Below are 23527 nucleotides of genomic sequence, written 5' to 3'. Positions count from 1 at the left end.
CCGTCCTCGGTGGAGGAATAACTGCTAACAATAGTTAATACTTGTAGAGAGATTTCTGTAACCCATGCACTAGTCTTTGTGCTTCCATATAATCATTTAGCCCCCACAACAAATAGAAGGGGCTGGTACTGTTGTTATCATCCCCATTTTACAGGTAAGGAAACTAAGGCACAAACTTGTCTAAGATCCCATAGCTGGGTCGGTGGGAGCATTGCTTTTTGATACCAGAGTTTGTACATGGCCTGACTATTGGACAGATGTTTTTATATGCCCAGGAGAAAAGAGTTACATATGAGATTGTGTGGGAAAGAGGCTTGGGGGGGTCCCCAGGCCCAAAGAAGACTCAGAGGAGAGAGGAGAGAGGTTGGGCTTCCAGCGTGCGCACGCGCGTGGGTGTGCGTGTGAGAGAGAGAGAAAGACCGAGGACCCACGGGGGCCTTTCCTGTTTCCTGGCAGCTCCTACAATCTGGAGGACTCAACCTCATGACATGTGAGAAACGGCCTTCTCTTTTAGAACAAATCCCAGAGATCCCCAGGTTCAGGTGGGAAGGAGTGTCCTGCCGAGCAGTCCCACACATTCAAAGCCCTGGGCTCCCCTCTTCTGGAATTTTCTCTCTTGGTCCTGTCTTCCCCACCTCACTGGCCCTGGCATTGTTCCCAGCGAAGCATGGACGAGAGGTCTTCCCTTGATTGCTCCTAGCACAGCAGAGCTCTGATCAGATTTCATTAAAATATAACGTGGAACACAGAGCAAATTCAGAAAATCCACTGCTCAGACACATCGCTCACGGCACAGGTTCTCAGCCTGGCTTGGCTAACAAGCCCTGCACACCCAGCGCCCTGCCTCTTGGCCCTCTGCCCCCCCCCCGCCCCCCCGGCCTCCACACACACACACACACACACACACACACACACACACACACACACACACACACACACACGGCAGGGGGCCTCAGTCCTGTCCCACAGTCAGTCACTGGCTCGCAGTGCGGAAGCTCACTTTGGAGCTGGCCCGACTCAGTCCTCTTCTACCACCACAAGGAGTGGCCCCTGCTGAGGGTGACACCCCCCTTCCCACAGAGGCTGTGACTTGGAGTCGATTAAAGAGCAGCACCCTACACTCAGTGGCTGGGCACGGGCTCAGCGAGAGGCAGACCCCAGCCCTCCCGATTGCGGACGTGATCAGGGTCGATGACGGCAATCAGGAGAGAGATGAAAGGAGAGAGATCAGGATGCCATCATTTTCATCGAGACAGACAGACGTAATTCTGACTCTGAAATCGCCGTTGGGAAGTGGCTGTTATGCATCAGAGGCTGGCGGCAAGCTATCTCGTGCAAACGCCCTTCTTCCGTTAGCTGCCCTGGGCGCTGCCCTGGGTGGAAACATACTGCTTGCTCCATTCTCTTTCTGGGTTCAACTCTGGTTTGGGTCGGGGGTTGAGTAGTAAGTGGACGGGTGACAGACATCACAGTGTGGAAACTCACTTTGAAACTGGGCTTGTGGTACAGTGGTTAGGCCCAGGGCCTGGGGTTGGGCAGCCCTGCGTGTCACACCAGCATTTCCTGACTGCGTGACCCAGGGCAAGTGGAACGCATTGAGCCACTCTGAACCTCAGCGTCCTCATCTACGTAGCAGGGTAGGGAGAGAGCCTCCATCATAGGGTTGTGAAGAGTCATTGAAATAATGCGAGGACAGTGCTTGGCACAGGATCTGGCACAGAGCAGTGTTCAGTAATTGGGAGCAGCTCTGATTGCTGCTACTGTTATTATTATGATTATTATCACACTCCTATCAACAAAGAAAGGCCTGGGGATTCTCTCGCTGGACAGTGGAAGGGTGATGAGTAACATTTGTCCACTCTGTGTGGAACAGTAATATTGAGAGAGGGCGATGACAGGCTGTTCTCTAGCCCCACTGAGATCAAGGCCACAAGGAACATAAATCAGCTCTGCGGAGTGACAGATTGGGACTGGCTCTGTGGAAGGGGAAGAGACTAATGGGGGGGGGTTAGGCAGGGAGGGGTGACAGGCGCCACCACTCTCTGTGGCCTCGTTTTCCTCCGGCCCTAAGGAGGAAGCTCGTGCGGCAGACAGTTGCCGGGACGGCCAGGAGCTTGCCGGATGTGTTGGTGCTGAGCCACCCCCGGCTGAGCGTGGGGGCAGGCCAGGGGCCATGGGACACCGGGAGCCCCATAGACGCTCTCCCGTCTGAGGCGTGGTGACAGATGGGGATGTTTGCTCCGCTCTGACTGGACAGATCAGCGGGCACCAAGGACCATTGCTGGGATGTTAAGACCTGTGGCTTGAGAGCCCTCTTGCTTGTCCCCACCTTTCCCCCAGATGTCTGCCCCTCCTGTAGTCGGCAGGGCCAGGGTCAGAGGTGGGCTGTGCTGTCCCCATTCCTGGGACAAAAGCCTCCAGCACATGCTAGCGCAGGGATATTGGGGGTGGAGGGAGGGGCCGGCCGGAGAAGTACCACACCAGGAGGAGGCATGTCCCCATGGTCATAGTAAAGGTACAGATGCAGCCGGAACCCAGGTGACACCAGGGTGTCCTTGCCAAGAGGTCACCATTGTCGAGCAACATGAGTGTCTGTGTAGAGCAGACAGGGTCACACCCCACTCTGCTGCTTCGTAGCTCTGGAACTTGGGCAAGTCACCTAATCAGAACCTCAGTTTCCTCACCTGTAATATGGGAGTAGTGCTGTCCACTCATTCCTCTGTTCACTGGATATTTTGCCTCTGCTTCCCTCGGTGGGGACCTCTAGCTGTGCTCACAGACATTGAGCTCAAGGCAGGGGATGAGGGGACCTTGTCTCTGACACTGGGCAGCTCACTTTCTGTTTGGAAAGATTCATTAGTAATTGGGTCTCTATCATGTGAGGAGTGGGGTAGGACTGCGTTCTCTAAGGATTATTCAGGTTATGCAACTCACTGCTCAACTATCCTGTTAGAGCTATGACAAAAGTCACAAAGCGGCGGAGCTGAGAAGCTGGGCCTGAGTTCCTTGCGGGGGTGCTGGGAGGGAGATGAGGCTGGGTGTGTGAAGCCCCTGGCTGGCCCCTGCCCCGGAAGTGGCTGCAGATTGCCCAGTGGAGGTTGAGCAGGCTCTTAGACAAGCATCAAGTTCAGATAACAGTACCCCAGAGGTTTCAGGGACCAGGAAGGCCTGAGAGGTACTGAAGGATTCTCCCCTTCCATAGGGGTCTCTACCAAATGAGGGTGGCCCCGCACCTGATTGGCCTGTCCCCATGCCAGTGGGGTCCACTTAAGGTTTTAAAGGTTATAGGAAAGGCCAGAGATCATGAAAGAGATGGCTCTTCATCGAGGGGGCGCAGGTACTCTGCTGGACAAACGTGATCCTTACAGGGCTCCGTCTGTGTGGACCAGGGGGATGGAGTGTGGGGGTCTGGGCTCACTGGCTTGAAGCAGAGGCTCATTCTTAGGGACCCAGGAGCCCTGTGGGCCTGGAGCCAGGGGCCTAGCAGAGGGGCTTTTGGCCCAGGTGTGAAATTGAGGTTAACATCTGTCCCTATACTGTAAGCTTGTAGCAAGGTCTGGGGAGGGCTGTCCTGCCCTTGCTCCTCCCCCCTCCCTCCTCCCCCTTCCTCCTCCCTCCCCCCTCCTTCCTCCTCTTTTCTCCCCTCCTTCCTCCTCCCTCCCCCTCCCCCTCCCCCTCCCCCGTCCTCCCTCCTCCCTCCCCCTCCCCTCTCCTCCCTCCTCCCTCCTCCCTCCTCCTTCCCCCCTCCTCCCTCCTCTTCTCTCCCCAGTCTCTCCCAAACGTCCCCCTTGTAAGGTTATTATCTCCTCTCCCGTCTCCTTCAAGGACTTGGCTACATCCCCAGGTCGCTCCGGCGTCTGGCTCAGCTACCTCGTGGTTCTGAATTATAATGACCTCGCGACAGCGTCTGGGATGCGCCACCCATGAGTGGATTGTGCACCCTGTGGGCAGAGAGGGAAGATGTTACCTCCGGTCGTGTCCACGGCCAACCGATCATGCCAGGAGTGGTCCATAAACAGCGGGCATTTCTGTCTGCAGTCTGGTATTGAGAAAAGTATTCTGAACTTGTCACTCATACCAATTATATATATAAGTGGTTTTTATACTATCTCATTCATCCCACAGACATTTATTGAGCTGCTACTGTGTGCCAAGCGTGACTAGGAGTAGATGGAAAAGACACTGTGCTTGGCCCTTAGGGGACATCCAGCCCTCACCAGTGAGGCAGGGCCAAGCTGGGTGCCATGGGAACGGTGGCCTGACCACCCAGCTGGCCTTGTTGGGGGGCCACGGTGCTGGGTCTTTCCTAATAAATTAATTAATTATTTGTGGTAAAATAGACATAACATACAATTTACAACTTTGACCACTTTTTCAGCACACAGGTGCCTGGCATCAAGTACATTCACATTGTTGGGCCACCATTGCCACCATCCGTGTCCAGAAATCCCTTCATCTTACAGAACTGAAACTCCGTACCCATCAAACACCGACTCCCCGTTCTTCTGCTCCCCCAGCCCCTGGCCACCCCCCTCTACTTCCGTCTACAAATCTGACTTCTGTAGTTACCCCACATACGTGGGATCATACAGCACCAGTCCTTTTGTGTCTGCTCCTTTCCCTGTTTACATGTCAGCTGCAGAGCTCACCCACGTTGTAGCATGTGTCATGCTTCTTCGAGGCTGAGTAATATACCACTGTGTGTAAAGACCACATTATGTTTATCCACACGTTGGACAGTGGGTTGTTTCCAACCTTAACTCTATTGCAGATAATGCTCTATAAACATGGGTGTACAAATATCTCTTCAAGTCCCTGTTTTCAATTCTTTTAGGTATATACATAGAAATAAAATTGCTACAACATATAGTAATTCCTTTTTTTAAAAAATTTTGAGAGGCAGGGAGGCAGAGATAAGACTCCTGCATGCACTCCCACTGGGATTCACCTGGCAAGCCCCCTATGGAGTGATGCTCTACCCATTTGGGGTGTTGCTCCATTGCTTGGCAACTGAGCTATTTTTAGCAACTGAGGCAAGGCCACAGAGCCATCCTCAGCAATGGGGCCAACTTACTGGAACCAGTCAGGCCATGACTGCAGGAAGGGAAGAGAGAGAAGGGGGGGAGCAGATCATTGTTTCTCCTGTGTGCCCTGACTGGGTATTGAATCCACACACCGGGTCAATGCTCTACCACTGAGCCAACCGACCAGAACCTCATAATGTAATTCTTTTTAAAAAAATTTTAAGGAGCTCCATACTGTTTTCCATAGTAATTTGCCATTTCACTTTTCCACCAGCAGTGCATACGAGTTCCAATGTCTTCATGTTCTTGCCTGGGGTTGGGTCTTGACAATAAACCTGAGTTTGTCTTATTACACACAGGGGGTCATGGGGAATAGAACCGGCAGCCAGCAAGGACTTACTGTTGTAGCTCTCTGGACTCAAAATGGGGGGCCCCAGGGAGATAGGAGGAGAGGGACAGGCAAGGCAAAAGGCCCTGACCCACTGAACGTGTCAGGCTTTGTCTTTGAAACAACTGGAATCAGCTGTGATTTGTGCTTCTGATTCCAATGAGAATTCAGACATAAGAAGGCTTGTTCTGGGCTGGGTAAGTCAAAGAAAACATCGTGAATATGGAAGAGTTACAATCAGGTCTTAAAAGAAGAATGTGATTTGGTTTTGACCTTGTAAAAACAAAGATTTTTATTATATGATGGATGTATGTTCTTTGTAGAAATATTGGAAAATATGAGCAGTATAGAGAAACACATTAAAAGCACCATATTCTCACCCCCACGAGGTCCCTGGTAACGGCTCGGTCTTGGGGCAGTTCCCATCTCCCTGTGTTCTTCTTTGAGAAGCGTTTCCCCAGCACTTGCAGGACTGGTTGGCGGGAGTCGGAGTTGGTGGGCAGAAACAAGATCGGGGATCTGCAGATGGAATGGCATCTCCAGGAGGCCCTGAGGCTGGCAACATGGATTTCAGGACACACTAAACCCAGACCCCCGGGACTGGGTCCTGATGGTCAAGCCAGTTTCTGAAGGAGGAGTCCCGTCTGTGAGCATGGAGAGGGCGTGCCATCTCAGGACGGTTCTCCCCGGCGGAGGGGGTGTGCGGACCTCCGTGCTCGGCACCCTCTTGCTGGCCCCTCTGCCTGTCCCAGTTATGCCCTCAGACGGATCTCTGGCTGCTTCTGGTTCATTTGCTTCGCTCTAATTATTTTTCCAGTTGTGTGGTGGCCATTCACGGCCAGGTGTTGATAAGACCACACCTGCTTGTGCCGTCCACCTAGCGCATGTGAGTGACCCTGTTGCTCCTCCTCTCTCTCACCAGGGGCATGGACAGACCCACGAGCCTGCCCAGGCTGTGTGGTCTGGAGCAGATGGAGGGCATGCTGCAGGGGGCAGCCCTCTTATTCACGACGAGACCCACAGCCTGCGGCTGGGCTCCCCACGCGACCCTAGGGGCCTCCAGGGCGCTTCCTGCCCTACTGCCCCAAGACCTTCAGCTCCTGCTGGGCCTGGCCTCCTGGGGGTTGGGCTGAGACCGTGCCAGACCCCCTCCCAGTCCCCCACCCGTGCCTGCTGCTTCCCCAGACCCTGGTCCTGGGAGGCCCACCTTCACAGAGGGTTTGCCTCTGGGCATTTTTTGAGTCCCCCCTCCGAGCAATGCCGGGAGTGCAGGGGCCCGAGGAGCGGGTCCTCAGCGATGTCGCTGCCCAGGCCGCCAGGCGAGCTCGGCTCCTGGGTGCTCAGAGACGCTGCTGGATGTGGCTTCCACACAGAGGAGGGCCAGACACTGACGGCTTCATCAGGCGCAGGGCCTGTTGGAAGCAAGACAGAGCAGCATTGAGGAGGCGCTTAACCAGCAGTGCCCGCGGTCAGTGGAGCTGGGGCTGTGGCAGGTAGCTAGCCGAGGGGCCGGTGCGGTAATTGGGATGAAGTGCCTGCCGCTCCTGCCTCTGGAGTGGAATGCAGGCGACCGTGAGTGATGGATGGCAGGCAGTTAGGGAGCACGCACAGCCCGAGTGGGCCTGCCCAGCTTCTGCGCGCCCGCGAGGCCTGGTCACATTGCTAACACGAGCTCTCAAGTGGGAGCTAATCGATGAATTAGCACCTTCCGGCATGTCTGGGCCCCAGGCTGGTTGTAAAATGGCCTCCAGAGTTACCAAGGAGCAGATCCGGAAAGGCTGGCCAGCGGAATAGTCTGCCTTTGGGTAAACCTCACGAAACAGGAGCCTCCAGAAGTGACCACCGCTAAGCAGAGCCCCCCTCCCCCCCGGACGGCAGGGAGGTGTGACTGCCTCGGACAGGAGAAGGGGGGATGTGGAATTGGTGTGTTTCCATCGGTGTGGGAGAGGCTGCAGGGGTTCAGCATTGTGCCTGATTTGAGCACCTCCTCCGTTGCTGGCTTGTTGCTCTGTCCTACCACCAGAAGGAAGGGAGCCATCACAACCTGCCCCTCCCAGGTTCCTCCTCAGCTGAGGGCTGTGAGGGAGCCGATCCCAGGAAACTGGAGGGCAGGCCAGGCTAAACCACCTGGAGGCCCTCACACACCGATGTTTTCAGTGTCTCCTGGCCCAGAACCGGGAAGCTGCCTGTGGCCCCTGTCCCCACTCCATTTGTCCCGTGAATGTTGCTGGAGTGTCTCCTGGGTGCCCGACCCTGGGAACTACAGGCTTGGGACTCTCAGAGGCCCAGTGGGGTAGAAGCAAGAGCTACTAGAGTGATTGGTTCTGCCTCTTAGTTGCTTTGAAACCATAAATACTCTTTTTCACGCAGCTGTTAGGTATTAGTCAGTATTGTGGGTTGAATTTTGTCCCTCTCAAAGATATGCTGAGATCCTAAGCTCCTGGTATCTGTGATTGTGGCCTTTATAGAAATAGGGTCTTTGAAGATGAAATCAAGTTAAGGGAGGTCATGCTAGAGTAGGGCGGGCCCCTGACCCAATACGACTGGTGTCCTGATGTGGAGAGGAAGATGCCCTAGGGACATGGAACCACACAGGAGGAATGCCGAGAGGGCAGAGGCCAAGATTAGAGTGAAGAACGCCAACGGTTGACAGCCACTGCCAGCGAGAGGAAAGGATTCCGTGAGTCTCAGAGGGAGTGTGGCCCTGCTGACACCTTGGGTTTGAACCTCTAGACCCAGAACTGTGACAGACTGTGTTTCTGTTCTAAGGCACCCACCTTGTGGGACTTCGTTATGGGAGCCCCGGGACACGACTCTGTGCTGGGTACTGTGCGAGGAGTCTGTGTGGTAGGAGGGGGTGGGGACGGACAGAGCAGGAGGCAAGCAGATGTGACTGGTCCTCGCCGACTCAGTCACTCAGCTGCAGATGTTACTGAGCCTTTGCTGTGTGTGCCAGACACTGTGCTGGGGCTGGGATGCAGTAGTTACTGGAATCGACCACATTCCCCCCCCGTAAGGAGTTTACATTGTGATAGGGAGAGACTGACAGGAACAAGCATTATATTCCATGGTGGAAAGTTCAGCAGGAAAGGGAGAGAGATGGGAGGGGGTGTAGGTTTAAATAGGGAGGCGTTTGAACTGGCCCAGTGGCTCAGCCCTGGCTGGGGAGCAGAATCACCAGGGAAGCTGAAAATAAAGCAGAAGAAAACAAGCCGCGCAGAACCCCACCCCGGCCTAATTAAGTTCGGCTCTCTCAGGGTGGGACTCTGAGAGCTCTCCTGATAAAAGCTCCCAGATGATTCTAACAGGCACCAGGTTCGAGAGCCACTGGTCCAGCAAGACGAGAGCTGCAGTGGAGAAGAGTGCTCTCTGTGGCCCGCGAGGTCGCCTGTGGAGGAGAATGGTCCAGGCCTGTGCGTGTCCGCACGTGGCAGTCGGGCACCTGTCCTGCGGGAGTGGCTGAGTGAGTGCAGGCGGGTGCCCCTGGTTCACACGTCCACCTCCTGCTTCCCGGGGTGACCCGGCCTCTTTCCTCTTACCCTGCCTCTGCCAAGTCAGGGGGCTTCTCTGCCTTCCTACTGGGAGGTCGTGCCAGCCTTGGGCCAGAGGGGGACAGCTGCTGGGCCTGGTGTCCCTGGCTTTGAATTTGACAGTGAGGTTAGCTGACCCTGCTCCTTGACTCCGGCACAACCACTGTTGACCCCCAACTTACCGTGGCTTTGATTCCCTGAGAGTTGAAGAATTTCCAGAACTGTGTAACGGTGCTTTGCACAGGCTGGGAGACCCTTTCCTTCCTCCTGGGTGGAGTGGGGCAGCTGCCTGGGACACTGAGCATTTGGGGAGAGGCCCGGGGGGGGGCCGGGGGGGGGGTCTGCACTTTGTCGGGAAGCCCAGATCAGCACCTGAGCCTGGCAGCTCCCCTCGCTCGCTCCTCTCTCACCCAGTGTGCCAGAACCCAGGGACTCCCGTGGGCGGGCGCGCAGCCTGTCTGCCGTGTCAGACACCAGGCATCAAAGCTGGATGGTGACTCCGACTCCCTGTCATCTGAGCACCCTGTCACATGCTGCCCACTAGCTCGCCTGATGTCCGGAGTCCTGTGGCCTGAGGGGACAGGTCTCTCCTCTGCTCCTCCTGCTCCCCACTTTCTCTCTTGCCCTTCATTTGTCTTGTCTCTTGTCATGTCCCTGCATTTCTCTCCTCTCTGGCTTTCCTCCTGCAGCTGTCTTTGCTGATCCAGGCTGGGATCAGAGGCTGGAGCAGCCGGGACATCGGGACATCTAGGGCTTAGGACCTGGGGGCTGTCCTCAGGTCTTCCCCTGGGAGGTGACGCAGCCTGGCTGAAGCCCCAGGATGCACTCCCTGGTGGCCCAGCCTGTGTCCACGTCCCCCGACGTGAGCGGGTGCCCAGCTGCTGAGCGGGTGCCCTCTTGATGGAGCCCTGTGATCGCCCACCTGCAACAGCCCATGTGTGTCCCTCACCCCCTCTGCCTCGTATACAATGCCAGACCACTGAATTCTGCTTTTATTCCCTTAAGATGATGTAGGCCCACAGACAGACCACATAACAACTCCTGGACTGTGAAGCCAGGTTGTCTGTGTGGCTTTGGGCAGGTGACTCAACCTCTCTGTGCCTGTTTTCTCACCTGTAAAAGCAGGATCCTAACCTCAGGGTGGTTGTGACGCTTCAATGAGTTAATAATATAAAGTGCTTAGCATAGTAGCCAACTGTTATAAAATGAAGGTTTTATTATTATCCAGGTGTGGTGAATCAAGGAGATAATTTCCATTGAGAAGATAGTCTGTTACAGTTCCCGAGAGGTGAGGGCACAGCATGCCATGGGGCACCAGGCAGGGAAGCATCAGGCCTGGCAGGAGGCAGAGTGAGGGGGACGTGGCAAAACCTCACTCTGTGGGGAGGGACAGGCGAGGCGGGGTGAGCAGGCTTAGGACTGGGCCAGGTTCTCTGGTGCCTGTCCCTGGGGCGGTTAGGGCAGGGGGCTCGTGGCCTGGGTATGAGAGCCTCCCTGGGGGGTGGGGAGCTCTGGCCCCTGAGGCGAGCTGTTGACTGCCTCTAGGAACTGCCTGGCCTGGGAGGACAGGCTCCCCAGGGTGAGTAAGGCCCCAGATGTCAAACACCAGAATAAAAGGACATGCTCAATGCACCTGCACATTTTCAAATAAAATGACAAAATATGTTTAGTTCTCCATTCTTACTTTAAAAGTGGGACTGTCAGTCCTGGAGCCTCAGGAGCTGTGGTGTAGCAGCCGGAGCACAGACTGGGGGAGGCGGTGGGGGTAGCCCCTCGAGCTTCAGAGCCGCCTGGAGGACTCTGGGAGATGATGGCTGGAAGCTCCCGGCCCCATACCGGGCCCCCATCTCAGCACCTGAGAGTCACTACATTTTTGTGTCCATTTCAAGAAGAAAATTCTAGGGGCTCTTACACATTCTGGCCTTCGGTCCTTACCTCTGGAGGTCTGTTATGCAACAAAAGGAAGTTGTTTTAATCTTGGAAAAAACAAGCCTCAGGAACATCAGAGATCCACAGTGTGCAAGACAGGAACCCGCTGGTGCATTTGATGGGACAGGGACGAGGCCCAGGAGCCGGTGGGGACGTGTTGAAGGCTTGCAGAGATGCCTCCTGGCTGTGTCTTACTCTCTCTTCTCTGGTCCTCCTGTCATCTGTCCCTCTCTAGGGGACTTCTTTGGGATGGAGAGGGAGGCCTTTGTGAGGCAACCATTTGGTCCTGAAACACTCTGCAGAGCAGATGAATCACAGGTCCCCGTCCCCAGCCCCAGCCATCTTGAGAGGGCAGCTCAGGGGTCAACCAGGGGCCCGCCCAAGAGGTGACAGAGAACGAGGCCTGACCCCTGTCCGTGGTAGACTCAAGCAGGCCTCCTGTGCCCCTGCCCACTTTTCCTCCCGGGGAGCAGGACACAGAAAGAAGGACCCAGGGTGTTTCCTGGCCAGCAGTGAGAGGTCCAAATTCTGGGACTCCGGCCAGGGCCTCTTTGTCCCCTCCCCAGAAGCCGTGTGAGCGCCCAGGATGCATGCTGGCTGGCAGCCCTCCTAAGGCCAAGGGGGGGCCTGGCTGTGTCCCTCCGGCCCACCCCCCTCACTGGGGTCTGCCTCCACCTGTCTCCCCAGCATCCTGTTTGCTGACATCGAGGGCTTCACCAGCCTGGCATCACAGTGCACTGCCCAGGAGCTGGTCATGACTCTCAACGAGCTCTTCGCCCGCTTCGACAAGCTAGCTGCGGTGAGTCACCCTGCCTGTGCCCTCGGGCACCCCAGGGCCTGAGCCAGGGCCAGCAGGGGGCCTGCTCGGGCTGCCTGAGGGAGGGTGCTGTGGTCAGGGCCCTGCTGAGTCCCGGCACGGGCACGGTGCCGGAGGTGCCCGCTAGGCAGGTTCCGCTATTGGGAACTGGTGGCTCTGTGTCCTCGTGGCCTGCAGCAGCCCTGGCCACACACTCCCGTGGAGATGCTTTCTCAGAGTCACGGGTCACAAGGGAGCAAGTAAGTGAGCCCTCCGTCAGCGGAGAGGGGTGGGGAGGCCTGCAGGCAACACTGCTCAGACACGAGGAGGCAGAGTAGGTGCCATGGGGCCCATTTCCTGAGATGGGCCAGAGTGATCAGAGAATGAGTCTGAATCCCAGCTGGCCTGCAGATAGTGTGGGCCGCCCCCAGAGGCTTCCAGAGGACTCTTCAACCTCGGGTCAGAGCAGAAGCAGCATCCCACGGCAGGGAGGGGTGGACACACTTCCTTCATTGTCCCCGTTTATACTTTGTCATCATTTCTCAGCTTAGGTGGCTGTAGGTGATGCTCTGGGCCTTTGTGGAGCCCCTATATGCCGGGGCCACTTACTGTGGTGCCCACCAGCACCTGGACGTGTTCCCCTTAGCCCCCTGCAGGCACTAGCGGGTGGGCCTCACCTCAGATTGCTTTTGTCACTGGACGCGGGTGAGGTGGACGGGCTCATGCTTGGCACTTGGGCACTGATGGCCTTAAATGAGTCCCAGTGTCCAGCTTCATAAACTCCTTCCCTGGAACCAGACTCGGGCAGCTCAGGGTTGGTGATGAATGACACGTCGTCTCAGTCCCGGTCACAGACGTGGCCTGCCCGGGTGGCTCTGCTGCACGCCGGCCCTGCCTGTGTTAGCACTCGTTTTCTGGTCGAGCAGAAGCCCTTTTGATAAAAGCTCAGGCAGAGAGTCAGGCACACTTGCGGTTAAATCTCATTTCTGCTTGAGTCTTCTCATAAGAGAGGAATAATCAGAAAACTGTTTACAGAACCTTCGGCCAATGCTCCAGGGGATGTCACAGGACTGTGGACACTCCCGCTCAGCCTGGGGCCTTTCTCATGCTGACCTGACAGGTGCCCCATTTGCTGTCCTGGTGGACCCTCCTTGGGCCTCTGCAGGGGGTGTGACAGTGAGTTCCTGAGTGTGGGGAGGCTGGAATGCTTCCCCGAGGGCTGCTCAGCCGGCCTCTGTCCCCCACGGCTTTGATAAGCCTGTCTCCGGACTGGGGCCCCGCATCGTGTGGGCATTGGGCCTGTCTGTGCTCACTGCCCTAAAAGGCAAGTTATTCCAGGCATGGAGTGAATCTGTTTGCTTCCCGTTTCTCTCCCTCCCACTTCACTTTCCTGCTATTTTTAATTTTTAAAATTAATTTGCTTTCCAGGAGAACCACTGTTTACGTATCAAGATCCTGGGGGACTGTTATTACTGTGTCTCGGGGCTGCCTGAAGCGAGGGCTGACCACGCCCACTGCTGCGTGGAGATGGGCATGGACATGATTGAGGCCATCTCGTAAGTGCCTGTCTCCAGGGGGACTGCCCATCTGCAGGGACACTGTCCACCTCCAGGGAACTGTCCCACCTTCAGGAAGACTGCCTGTCTGCAGGGGACTGTCACAGCCTAAATAACTGCCCGGCTGTCCACCTGGTGGGACCGATGGAGGCAGGGAAACAGTGGGCAAAGCCATCGCTCAGGGACCCTCTGGCCTTATGTGAGGGTTGATTTGCAACTGCAGGTATTAAGCCTTCTCCTGAGCTCCTTTTACCTACTGCAGCTGGGAAGCTTTTCCCTGTCTTGTAGGGAGGACTTTGCAGGGGGTATGGACCCGCCTCTGCAGAAGCAGCAGCCAAGTTGGCTGCCTCATGTCCTCTCACCATCACCCACCCAGGGGTAGACCTCACCAGCTCCATTTCATCCCAGAAGAGAAAGGTTGTGTTCACAGGGTAATCAGCCCTCTAGGGCGATACTCTTAGGCAGGGGGAGTCAAACACAGGTGTTCCCACTTTAAGGAAATCCATCCTTCCTGGGACTAGCGCAGAAAGGATTTGGGCCAATTCTTGGTCATTGCTGGCCATAGAAGGAGCCCCAGTCATTAAAAATCACAGGCAATGCAGGCTTACATACATGTCACCCAGGGAGCAGGTCAGGGGTTGCAGCCAGACTCAGTAACTTTGCACATTAGATGTAATCTGGGCGGGGGCACAGGGAAAGCCACAGTGGGCAAGGGCAGAGGTCAGAGTAGCTGGCCAGGGAGTGGCCAGGTCCATTAAGTTTGGCTCAGTTCCATTTGGCAGTGTTTGCTGAGTGCCCCTGCGGGCCTGGGCTAGCCAGTGGGTCCCTTGCCCAGCCAGTGGGTCCCTTGCCCAGAAGCATCAAGTCTGATGAGGGAGAGATGCTGGGACTCCACTGCCCTGATACCAGCCGTGCCGAGTGGACACCACCAGGTAAGAGAGGCAAACTGTGGTGGGAGGTGTCAAGGAGGCAGCCATTGATTCCATTGAGAGGATCTAGAGAGGCTTCATGGAGGAGGTGACTCTGGAGTGAAGCCAAAAAGGTAGAATGAGATATCATCCACGTAAGCAAGTGGCCAGAGGCAGTGTGGATGGAAGGAATGGTGCCAGCAAAGAGTTGATCTCAGGACAAGAGAAGTGACAGATGGTATAAGCCTCCCCTGTGGTGGGTGTCAGCCTCTCCTTGCAGGGTGGGCTAGACTTCCTGTGGTCAGACTGCCGGCCCACAGCTGGCTGAGTGAGCTTATCCCCAGAGTGTCAGCGAGGGTCCAGGTCCCCCAAAGTGTACACTGTGTACCTTACCCCAGAACACTGCACCCTCTTGACCACAGACACATGGAGATATGTAGCTTCTGTGCTAACTCCACAGAGAGCCCACCTGTCTGCCGGGCCACTTGGATATGTGGTACGTGCAGCGGGGACTAGAGCTACCTCCTAGTGCATAGAGGACGCCTACTCCCTCGTTCCTTCCTGGGCTCTCTTTCTTCCCTGAGCAGATAGATATGTCCTCTTTTACCCACTTTTCTCTAATATCCAGCGATGTGGATAAAGCCAAGAGCCTTATATGAATGGGGTTTCTATTGGCTGTAACTTCCCTGTCTGGCTCAGGTCGACACTAATGTTCATTTGCATTTTGAGAACACAATTTAATTGACTGAGGGTAGCCATAGCCCCAGATGCCCTCCTAGGGGGGAGCAGTGGGGCATATAGGTTTTAGCGTGAGCAGCCGCGCCACCTTGTGGCCAAGACAGAAGCGGCACCTCACAGGGTTCACCGTACCTGAGCTCCAGGGCCCAGCCCCAGGTACAAGTCCAACAGTCTGCGACTGAGTGTGGGCTGGCCTTCTGAGAACCTCCGGACCCCCTGCCTTCCAGGCTCACCACCACTCTGTGTGCCTGGACTCTTACCCTCTTCCAGCCTCACCCCTGCTCCATCCCCAGGTTGGTCCGGGAGGTGACAGGGGTGAACGTGAACATGCGCGTGGGAATTCACAGCGGGCGAGTACACTGCGGTGTCCTTGGTCTCAGGAAGTGGCAGTTCGACGTCTGGTCTAACGACGTCACGCTGGCCAACCACATGGAGGCTGGAGGCAAGGCTGGGTGAGTGAGGGCTGTGGGCAGGGCCCAGACTTAGCCTCGCCCCCGCTGGCCCCCAGCAGGCCGTGCAACTGAGGAGCAGGGGCTGCCTGCGTGGGCGGGATGGAGCGCCTGGAAACCCCGGGGCTGGCAGTTTCAGTAGAGCTTCCTCAACCTGACAAGTTACTTATAGGACTCCATGGCAAGTTGTAGGGAACATGAGGTCAGGTTTGCCGTTTTTACCCAGAAGCTGTTTATGCAAAACGTGGTGGCTTGTGAGATGTAATAGGTAGGGTATGGTTCTGGAGGAGGAAGGAATCACAGACATTTCTAGGGTGACCGGGACAGAAAGGAGGCGAACATGAGCTTCCCAGGATGATGGTCAGGGTTTGGATGGATGAGGAAGGCTGAGGGAGGGGGTGAGGACAGATACAGGATAGGGAAACACAGTATTTGCAAGCGATGGAAGTGGAGTAGGTGGCCTTTGGGGGACCGGTGGGAAGAACCCGTGTTAAGGACATCCACGCCAGGCGGTGATTTGGACGCAGTCTGTGGTCTCTAGGAGCTCCTGCTGGCTCCTGAGCAGGTTTGCAAAGTTTGGACTGGAGGCTGTGTTCTCCCGGCAGGCTACTAGTGCGTTATGTTGTTTTAATCATATGTTATAGCTGAGAGATAGAGTGGCTGTGGGGGACGCGAGCTGCGCCCGGCCCTGCCTGAGCTGTTCTGATGACATTAGAGGGCACAGGACGTGGGGGTGGGGGTGGGGGTGGGGGATCCAGGCCAGGGTAGCGTTTGAGCCAGGCTTTAAATCGTGGTTGCACTTGCGTTCTGCGTGGCAGCTAGAGCTCTGAATTCAAACTTTCTCCCTCCCCTCCCACTTCCCGCCCCTCCTGTAGACGCATCCACATCACCAAGGCCACACTCAACTACCTGAACGGCGACTACGAGGTGGAACCGGGCTGTGGGGGCGAGCGCAACGCCTACCTCAAGGAGCACAGCATCGAGACCTTCCTCATCCTGCGCTGCACCCAGAAGCGGGTCCGGGGGCCGGGGCGGGCGGCTCGGGGGCTTCGTTCTTCTGGGAGGGCCATCACCCAGAAGCGGGTCGGGGGCCGGGCCGGGCGGCTCAGGGGCTTCCTTCTTCTGGGAGGGCCATCACCCAGAAGCGGGGCCGGGGGCCGGGGCTGGGGCCAGGCGGCTCAGGGGCTTCGTTCTTCTGGGAGGGCCATCACCCAGAAGCAGGTCTGGGGGCCGGGGCTGGGGCCGGGTGGCTCAGGGGCTTCGTTCTTCTGGGAGGGCCATCTTTGTGGCCCGCTGCTGCCTTCTCTTAGTCTTTCCTTGAGTCAAGTCGTGAACTCCTTGTTTCTGCATCTCAGAACAACATCAGAGTTTCCAGAGCCCTGAAAAGGCTGTTGGCCAAAGGGGAATGTTTTCAATTTGCTTCTATTGCAAAAGTGCTCTGGCCTCAGATATCAGAGGGTCCTGAGTGGGGAGTGAGCCTCCAGGAGATCTGTGTCCACCACGACCGTCTCTCCCCTTCCTTTCCGGGGCCCCGTGACTGCGTCCTCTCTCTCCCTCTCCTCTCCTCCTGTCCTTGTGTAGCTTTGTTTCTTGGACCTCTTTCTTTTGCCCTTTCACTTTCTAGTGTCTTTCTCTTCCCTCCTTTTGTCTCAGCCCACACTTACCAAAATGTAAGTGAATTATCAGCAGACTTCAGTGTTCTATTTTTAATAGTGTCATGTTCCTGGTTCTTAATTTTTAAAGTGAGTGACAAGAACATCTTCTATTCCTCCCTAGATTAAAATGCCTTTACTTATGAATCTTCCAGTTGAATTTATCTGTTGGTCAGAGCCCTTGGATAGAGAAAAGCTCCCCTGTTTCTTTCCTAAGAAGTCAGACTAAAGACAAAATTAAGCTGTGAGAAAAGTTCAGAGTAAGTGTTGGATGAAAGCAGAGTAGGTTTTTAAAGGGAGGCAGGGCTCTTAGGCACGGGTGCCGGCCGGGAAGGCAACACCAGAGGGCACCTCGCTCGGCCTCATTAGCACACCCAGGACACGGATCCTGGCTACAGGGGCCTCTGGGAGCTGCGTCCATCCCCTCCACAGGCACCAGGAAGAGGATGGGAGGATGGAGGGCACTTTGGGGATGGCTCCTAGTGGCTTATGTGGCACATTTTTAAACATCAGCTTGTTTGGCTAGAGTATAAATGAACTGAAATGCTGCTCCCAGGCCCTCCTCCCGCTCCCTCCTCAACCTGCTCACCGGCTCTAGCCGCCCCACCTTCCGGCCCTCTGCCCTGGGTTCTCTGGATCTTGGTTCTTCCAGCTTGACAAGTGGTCCAGAAAGGATGAAATGGAGACAGACTGACAGACAGTCACCCCCCCACACACACACACACCCAGCAGTGTTAGCTGACACAGTCTGTGACCCCTTCCCTCCGCATTCCTCCTCCTGTGCACTCTCTTCCCAGGCTCAGGGAGGGAGTTGGGGGGACGCTGCCTCAGGCCTCTCCAGGGCCTCTAAGACCTTCACTGGAGCCTCTCTGGATGGATGAGGACCCAGATGAATAGAAGAGATCGTGGTTGAACTGGGTGTCTGGCTGAGGCCCCGTTTGTATATTCGTACAATGCATGTCAGTCCCTGAGTCTCATATTCTAATGACTCAAACCTCTGGAAGCCGCCTCGGGGCAGCAGGCCTGTCCCTCTGCCTGCTCTGCTGGACACCCGTTTTGGATACGTTTAGGGGAGAATGGAATCCCAGGTTTCCTCTCCCTCTATCTCCCCTGGGCACCTCCAGACCCAGGCTCTGCCCACCCCTGAGGATTCTATGTGAATGACGGATATTTTCAGGCCGTTTGCCTTCTCACAAAACCAACCTCGTTGTCTTTTCCTGCCGTGCCCACCTGGGCCAGCCAGGGCTGGCTTTGGGGAATTTGGAGGGATTAGGGTGCGTTCTTGGCTGAACTCTAGGATCTCGGCAGACTTCTGGGCTCCAGGCTGTCAGAGAAGAGAGGGACAGCTGCCCCAAACCCTGGACATCGGACCAGGCCCCTGGGAGGAATGAGAGACCCACCCTGGGGCTCATGTGGTGGGCCCTTCCCACAGGCTGATGCATCTGTGTTGCTCTCCCAGAAAGAAGAGAAGGCCATGATCGCCAAGATGAATCGCCAGAGAGCCAACTCCATTGGGCACAACCCGCCGCACTGGGGGGCCGAGCGCCCCTTCTACAACCACCTGGGCGGCAACCAGGTGTCCAAGGAGATGAAGCGGATGGTGAGTGGCCGGCAGGGCCCTGTGTGGGTGTGCGGGAACCTGGAGAGCCACAGGGGAAACACTGGAAGTGGGGCTCACCCCCACTTTGGACCAGGAGCCAGAGTGCCTGACTTCTGGCCCCAGGCTCTCTCCATGAGTCCCACCGTCTCTTGGCATGCCGAATTCGGCTTTGGGACAGCGGCGACGCCCCTTCCTCCCCGCACCCCCTTTTGGCAGGGCTGTTGGCGCAGGGCGGAAGTGTTGGCAAGTGACTAGCGCAGGGGTCTGGAACCTATGGCTCGTGAGCCAGATGTGGCTCTTTTGATGGCTGCATCTGGCTCGCAGACAAATCTTTAATAAAAAAATAATGTTAAAAATATAAAACATTCTCATGTATTACAATCCATTCATTTCCTACCACTCATGTTCATGGTTGCGGGTGGCTGGAGCCAATCACAGCTGTCCTCCGGGACAACACCAAATTTTTATTGGATAATGCGCAAGGTACATGGGTCGTTGGTATGGCTCTCACAGAATTACATTTTAAAATATGTGGCATTCATGGCTCTCTCAGCCAAAAAGGTTCCCGACCCCTGGAGCAAGTTCCACAAAAACACCCAAGTTACAGGAAAATTTCAAAAGAGGACTTTATTAGCTGGCTAGCTACATGGGGCACAATCCCAAATCATGTAGGCCCAATACAGTTCTGAGCCTGCTTTTATAGACAGAATCACATACTGGTTGGGTGGGTAAGGAGGGGCTTGTGATCCCTTTGTCTAGACCAGTGGTAGTGGGCGTTCCAGCTTTCATGGTGGGTGGTAGCGGAGCAACCAAAGTATAAATAAAAAGATAGGTTTAACTATAGTAAGTTGTTTTGTAAAGATTTATTCTGCCAAACTCAGCAAAAATCCAACATAAAGTACTTGGTAAGTAATTATTATTATATGCTTTAACTTGCTGTAACTCTGCTTTATAAATTTTATAAAGTAAAGTTACTTCTCTACTTTATAAATCACCATTACTGTGGAGCTGGTGGGCGGTTAGAAAATTTTACTACTAACAGAGACACAAAAATGGGCGGTAGGTATAAAAAGGTTGACTACCCCTGGTCTAGACGTACGTCACTCTCATGACTTTATGAGGGGAGGGTGAGTCAGAGTGTAGAAATTCTTAACTACGGTACATAAACATTCTTTTCTAAAGGCTTTAAAGGAAAGAGAAGAGGAAGGGGTTTTCAGATAAGTTCCATCTTCCTTGCTCTGGAGTTACATTCTGACTTAGCTGACCCAGCTGCCCTTGCAAGCCCCTCCTCCTGCATTCTTCTCTTTCCTCTCTCCACAGAAAGGAGGAGGTAAGAGGCCTGACTTTTCCTCTTTAAAATGGCGTTACTACTGCTAAGTTTTACAGTTTCTTCACACCTTATCACAGAAGCAGACCCAGCTGGCTGGACCCAGGGCGAGGCCCGGGGCAGTTGAGTGGCATCAGCTTGGCATACGTCTTTCCAGCACCTGCTGCATTTCCTAGGCAGTTGAAACACATCCTTTGACTCAGATGTTCAGAAACCATTCGTGCTTTTTGGCCAGTGCTGGGTGTTGGTCCCTTCTGCCTGCTGTGCAGAGAAACACCCCTGCTAACCGCAGCCGGCTGGTGGGTGCATGCCAGCTGAATGAGCGGAGGCCGAGGTAGGGTGCTGACCCCACCTCAAGGGACCCTCCCTCCTCAAGGACACTCCCAGCACCCCTGCATGCCCTGGGGACAAGCGAATTCAGGAAGTGTTGCCATCTTCTATCAGTGATGATGGAAAGGAACTCAGAAGGTGGAGGTAGAGGGGAGCAAGTCAGGTGACAGCCACGGGGTTTCTTTCACATGAGCTCAAGGGCAGCCTGGCTTCCAGCTGAGCCCTGACTGGAGGAAGGGTTGGGGGTGGAGCAAGGGTGTGGGGATAGAGTGGTGGCCACACCTCCCACCGGGCCCCTCCCACACAGCAGGGAGAGGGATAAGGGGGCGTGAGCACCAGGGGCCCCCGCAGGGGGTCTGTGGCTCAGACTAGGTTTCAGTTGCAGCAATAAGGGTTAGAGACAGACTCCATGGGAATTCAGCCAGCAGAGCCAGGGGCCCGAGGGAGGGGACAGCTGGGGATCCAGCCACTCTGTCCTTACTAGCTAGCAACTAGCAGATGACAAATGTTTAAGGAAAATGTACAGGAAAAAAAAATTGAGCCGAGACCCCCATTTTACTTTTTGATGGTAAAGAATTAACTCGCCAGATACCAAAGTTATGAGGGAGCAGAGTGGCAGAGGCCCAGCCTTCCCCAGAGCTTTGAACTTGGACTTCCACAGACCTGGTCTGTGCTGCCCCGGCCTCCAGCCACCGCCTGCAGTCCCCCAAGGGCCTCCCCAGGGCACGGAGCCATCGGTGGACCCTCCCCGCTTGTACCCAGCCCTTGAATGATCTCCTGCGAACCCTGTACCCGCAGGGCCGGAAAGATCAGGGTGGGGAGAGAGAGGAGAGGGGGAGACTGAGCAGATGAACAGAACCCTGTACCCGCAGGGCCAGGATGGTCAGGGTGGGGAGAGAGAGGAGAGGGGGAGACTGAGCAGATGAACAGAACCCTGTACCCGCAGGGCCACGATGGTCAGGGTGGGGAGAGAGAGGAGAGGGGGAGACTGAGCAGATGAACAGAGCGAGGCTCTCATCCAGGTGGGGAGAGAGGAACAGGGGAGCAGGGAGGCGGGCGGCGGGCCCTGAGGTAGGCGGAGCACGAGCGCGCTGCAGAGTGGGGCGGAGAGAGCGGAGGGAAGCAGGAGGAACCGCCAGCAAGCAGGAGAGGTGCCTGGTGTACTCTGTTTAAAAACCTGTGGAAAGTTTGTTTTTTTACTTTTACAAACCCTTGTGGGGAGGGCTGACTTTCGATAGACTGCAGCGAGGGAGCTGCTCTGCTACCACGAAACCCGACCCGAAGCAGGTCATCAGCGAATGGTTAGCGCTGGGTTTCCCCCTCCCCACCTGCGGCCCTGGGCCGCCCCCGTTTCCTGGGCCGCACTGGTTTCCTGGGCTGAGAGGCTCTCCGCACTGAGCCCGGTCCCCAGGCGGTGCTCCACTGGCGGGGACAGCAGGCGAAGCTGTTTGTTTTTAAGTGATATTTGTGTAAGTGGGATCTTTGGTTGTTTCAGAGCCTCTGAAGCAGTTTGGATGGTAAGCACCAGTCTGGCAGACACGTTGGTCATGGTCAGGACAAGGACCTTGGGAGAGTCAGCACAGAGGCTGTACCCAGAGTCAGGGGGTCTCAGGGGAGACCCGCTCCAGGAAAGGCTCCTGCAGGTGTTAATTGCCTTGATTTTCACCCAAGGGGCCAGCATCCAAGTACCAACTCCTGGCACCCCAGGCTGCCCAGCCAGGGTGTCAGAGCTGGGGATGGCTCAGGGACGGGCCTCTATCAGGCACATCATTGGCTTTTAGAGTTAAACTTGCCTGAACTCTGAGAAAGGTGTGCAGAAGGAGAGCTTTGACCCTGACTCCCACTGAAGATGGCAGGGTGCGGGGAGGGGCTGGGAGTTGCGCTGAGCAGTGACTGAGAGCAGTTAGAAGGGTACAGGTGGTCCGCGGGTTACAACACAGTTCCGTTCCTATGGCAGTGACATAACACAGACTTTGGAGTAAGTCGAAACACACCCTAGCCTAAGTCACTTACTTATCGTAACACAGTTGTAAAGTCATAATTTATAACATAAACACACGACTAAGCCACAGAAAAAAGGACATAAATATACTGTACTGTACACTGCACTGTAATACCAGAGAAAATGACAAAAAATGAGTGTAAGAAAAAATCTTACCTTTATTCCTGTGGTTGGCGTGCACACTGGAAGGGGCATTGCAAGGTGGGAGAGAGTGACCTGTTGGGAGGAGGAAGCTGGAGAGGCAGGAGAACCTGCAGAAGGTACTGGAGACACTGGGTCAGGTGAGTCAGGATGACCTGAGGAACATGCAGGAGACGCTGGAGATGATTCTACCTGCACCACAGGTGTTTCATCTCAAGAAGCAGCTGATGTAGAGGGTACAGGATCTGCTGCAGGCCTCTCTGCCTTAAAGAATTGTTCCAGGCTAGTCTATAAGCACTATATAGTCTGTAAGTATGATGCTACTGGTAAACTGAAACACTCACATCTCAATTTTTTTTAAGTTATTATGGGAGTGAGCATCGTAAACTTGAAACGTTATATGTCAAGACTGTCATAACCCGAGGACCCCCTGTAGTCAGAGGTTTATTTCTTTAAATCTTATTTCAACTTTTATTCAGGTTTTAGAGTATAACGATGATGTTGGGCCCTGGCCATTTGGCTCAGTGGTAGAGCGTCGGCCTGGCATGTGGAAGTCCCGGGTTCGATTCCTGGCCAGAGCACACAGGAGAAGCGCCCATCTGCTTCTCCACCCCTCCCCCTCTCCTTCCTCTCTGTCTCTCTCTTCCCCTCCTGCAGCCAAGGCTCCATTGGAGCAAAGATGGCCCGGGCGCTAAGAATGGCTCTATGGCCTCTGCCTCAGGCACTAGAATGGCTCTGGATGCAACAGAGCAATGGCCCAGATGGGCATGCCCGGTGGATCCCGTCGGGTGCATGCGGGAGTCTGACTGCCATCCCGTTTCCAACTTCAGAAAAATACAAAAAAAAGAAAAGAAAAGAAAAGAGTTTGCCTGACCAGGCGGTGGCTCAGTGGAAAGAGCGTCAGACTGGGATGCCGAGGACCCAGGTTCGAGACCTCGAGATTGCCAGCTTGAGCAAAAAGCTCACCAGCTTGGACCCAAGGTCACTGGCTTGAGCAAGGGGTTACTCGGTCTGCCGAAGGCCCACGGTCAAGGCACATATGAGAAAGCAATCAATGAACAACTAAGGTGTCACAACAAAAAACTGATGATTGATGCTTCTCTTCTCTCTCCGTTCCTGTCTGTCCCTATCTATCCCTCTCTCTGACTCTGTAAAAA

General features: G+C 55.2%; 1 protein-coding gene across 1 annotated transcript in view; it reads left to right on the top strand.

Annotated features, from left to right (window-relative positions):
- Nucleotides 1-23527, top strand: part of ADCY5 (adenylate cyclase 5) — a 163945-nt gene that overhangs the window by 101781 nt on the left and 38637 nt on the right. The window contains exons 4-8 of the mRNA XM_066348010.1: nt 11559-11670; nt 13096-13223; nt 15163-15321; nt 16194-16335; nt 18430-18570. Coding sequence (XP_066204107.1) covers nt 11559-11670; nt 13096-13223; nt 15163-15321; nt 16194-16335; nt 18430-18570 — 682 coding nt within the window. The remainder of the gene's footprint in view (nt 1-11558; nt 11671-13095; nt 13224-15162; nt 15322-16193; nt 16336-18429; nt 18571-23527) is intronic.

The sequence above is a fragment of the Saccopteryx leptura genome, chromosome 8 (assembly GCF_036850995.1).
Source record: "Saccopteryx leptura isolate mSacLep1 chromosome 8, mSacLep1_pri_phased_curated, whole genome shotgun sequence".
Lineage (NCBI taxonomy): Eukaryota > Metazoa > Chordata > Mammalia > Chiroptera > Emballonuridae > Saccopteryx > Saccopteryx leptura.
This window is presented reverse-complemented; position numbering and strand designations above follow the sequence as displayed.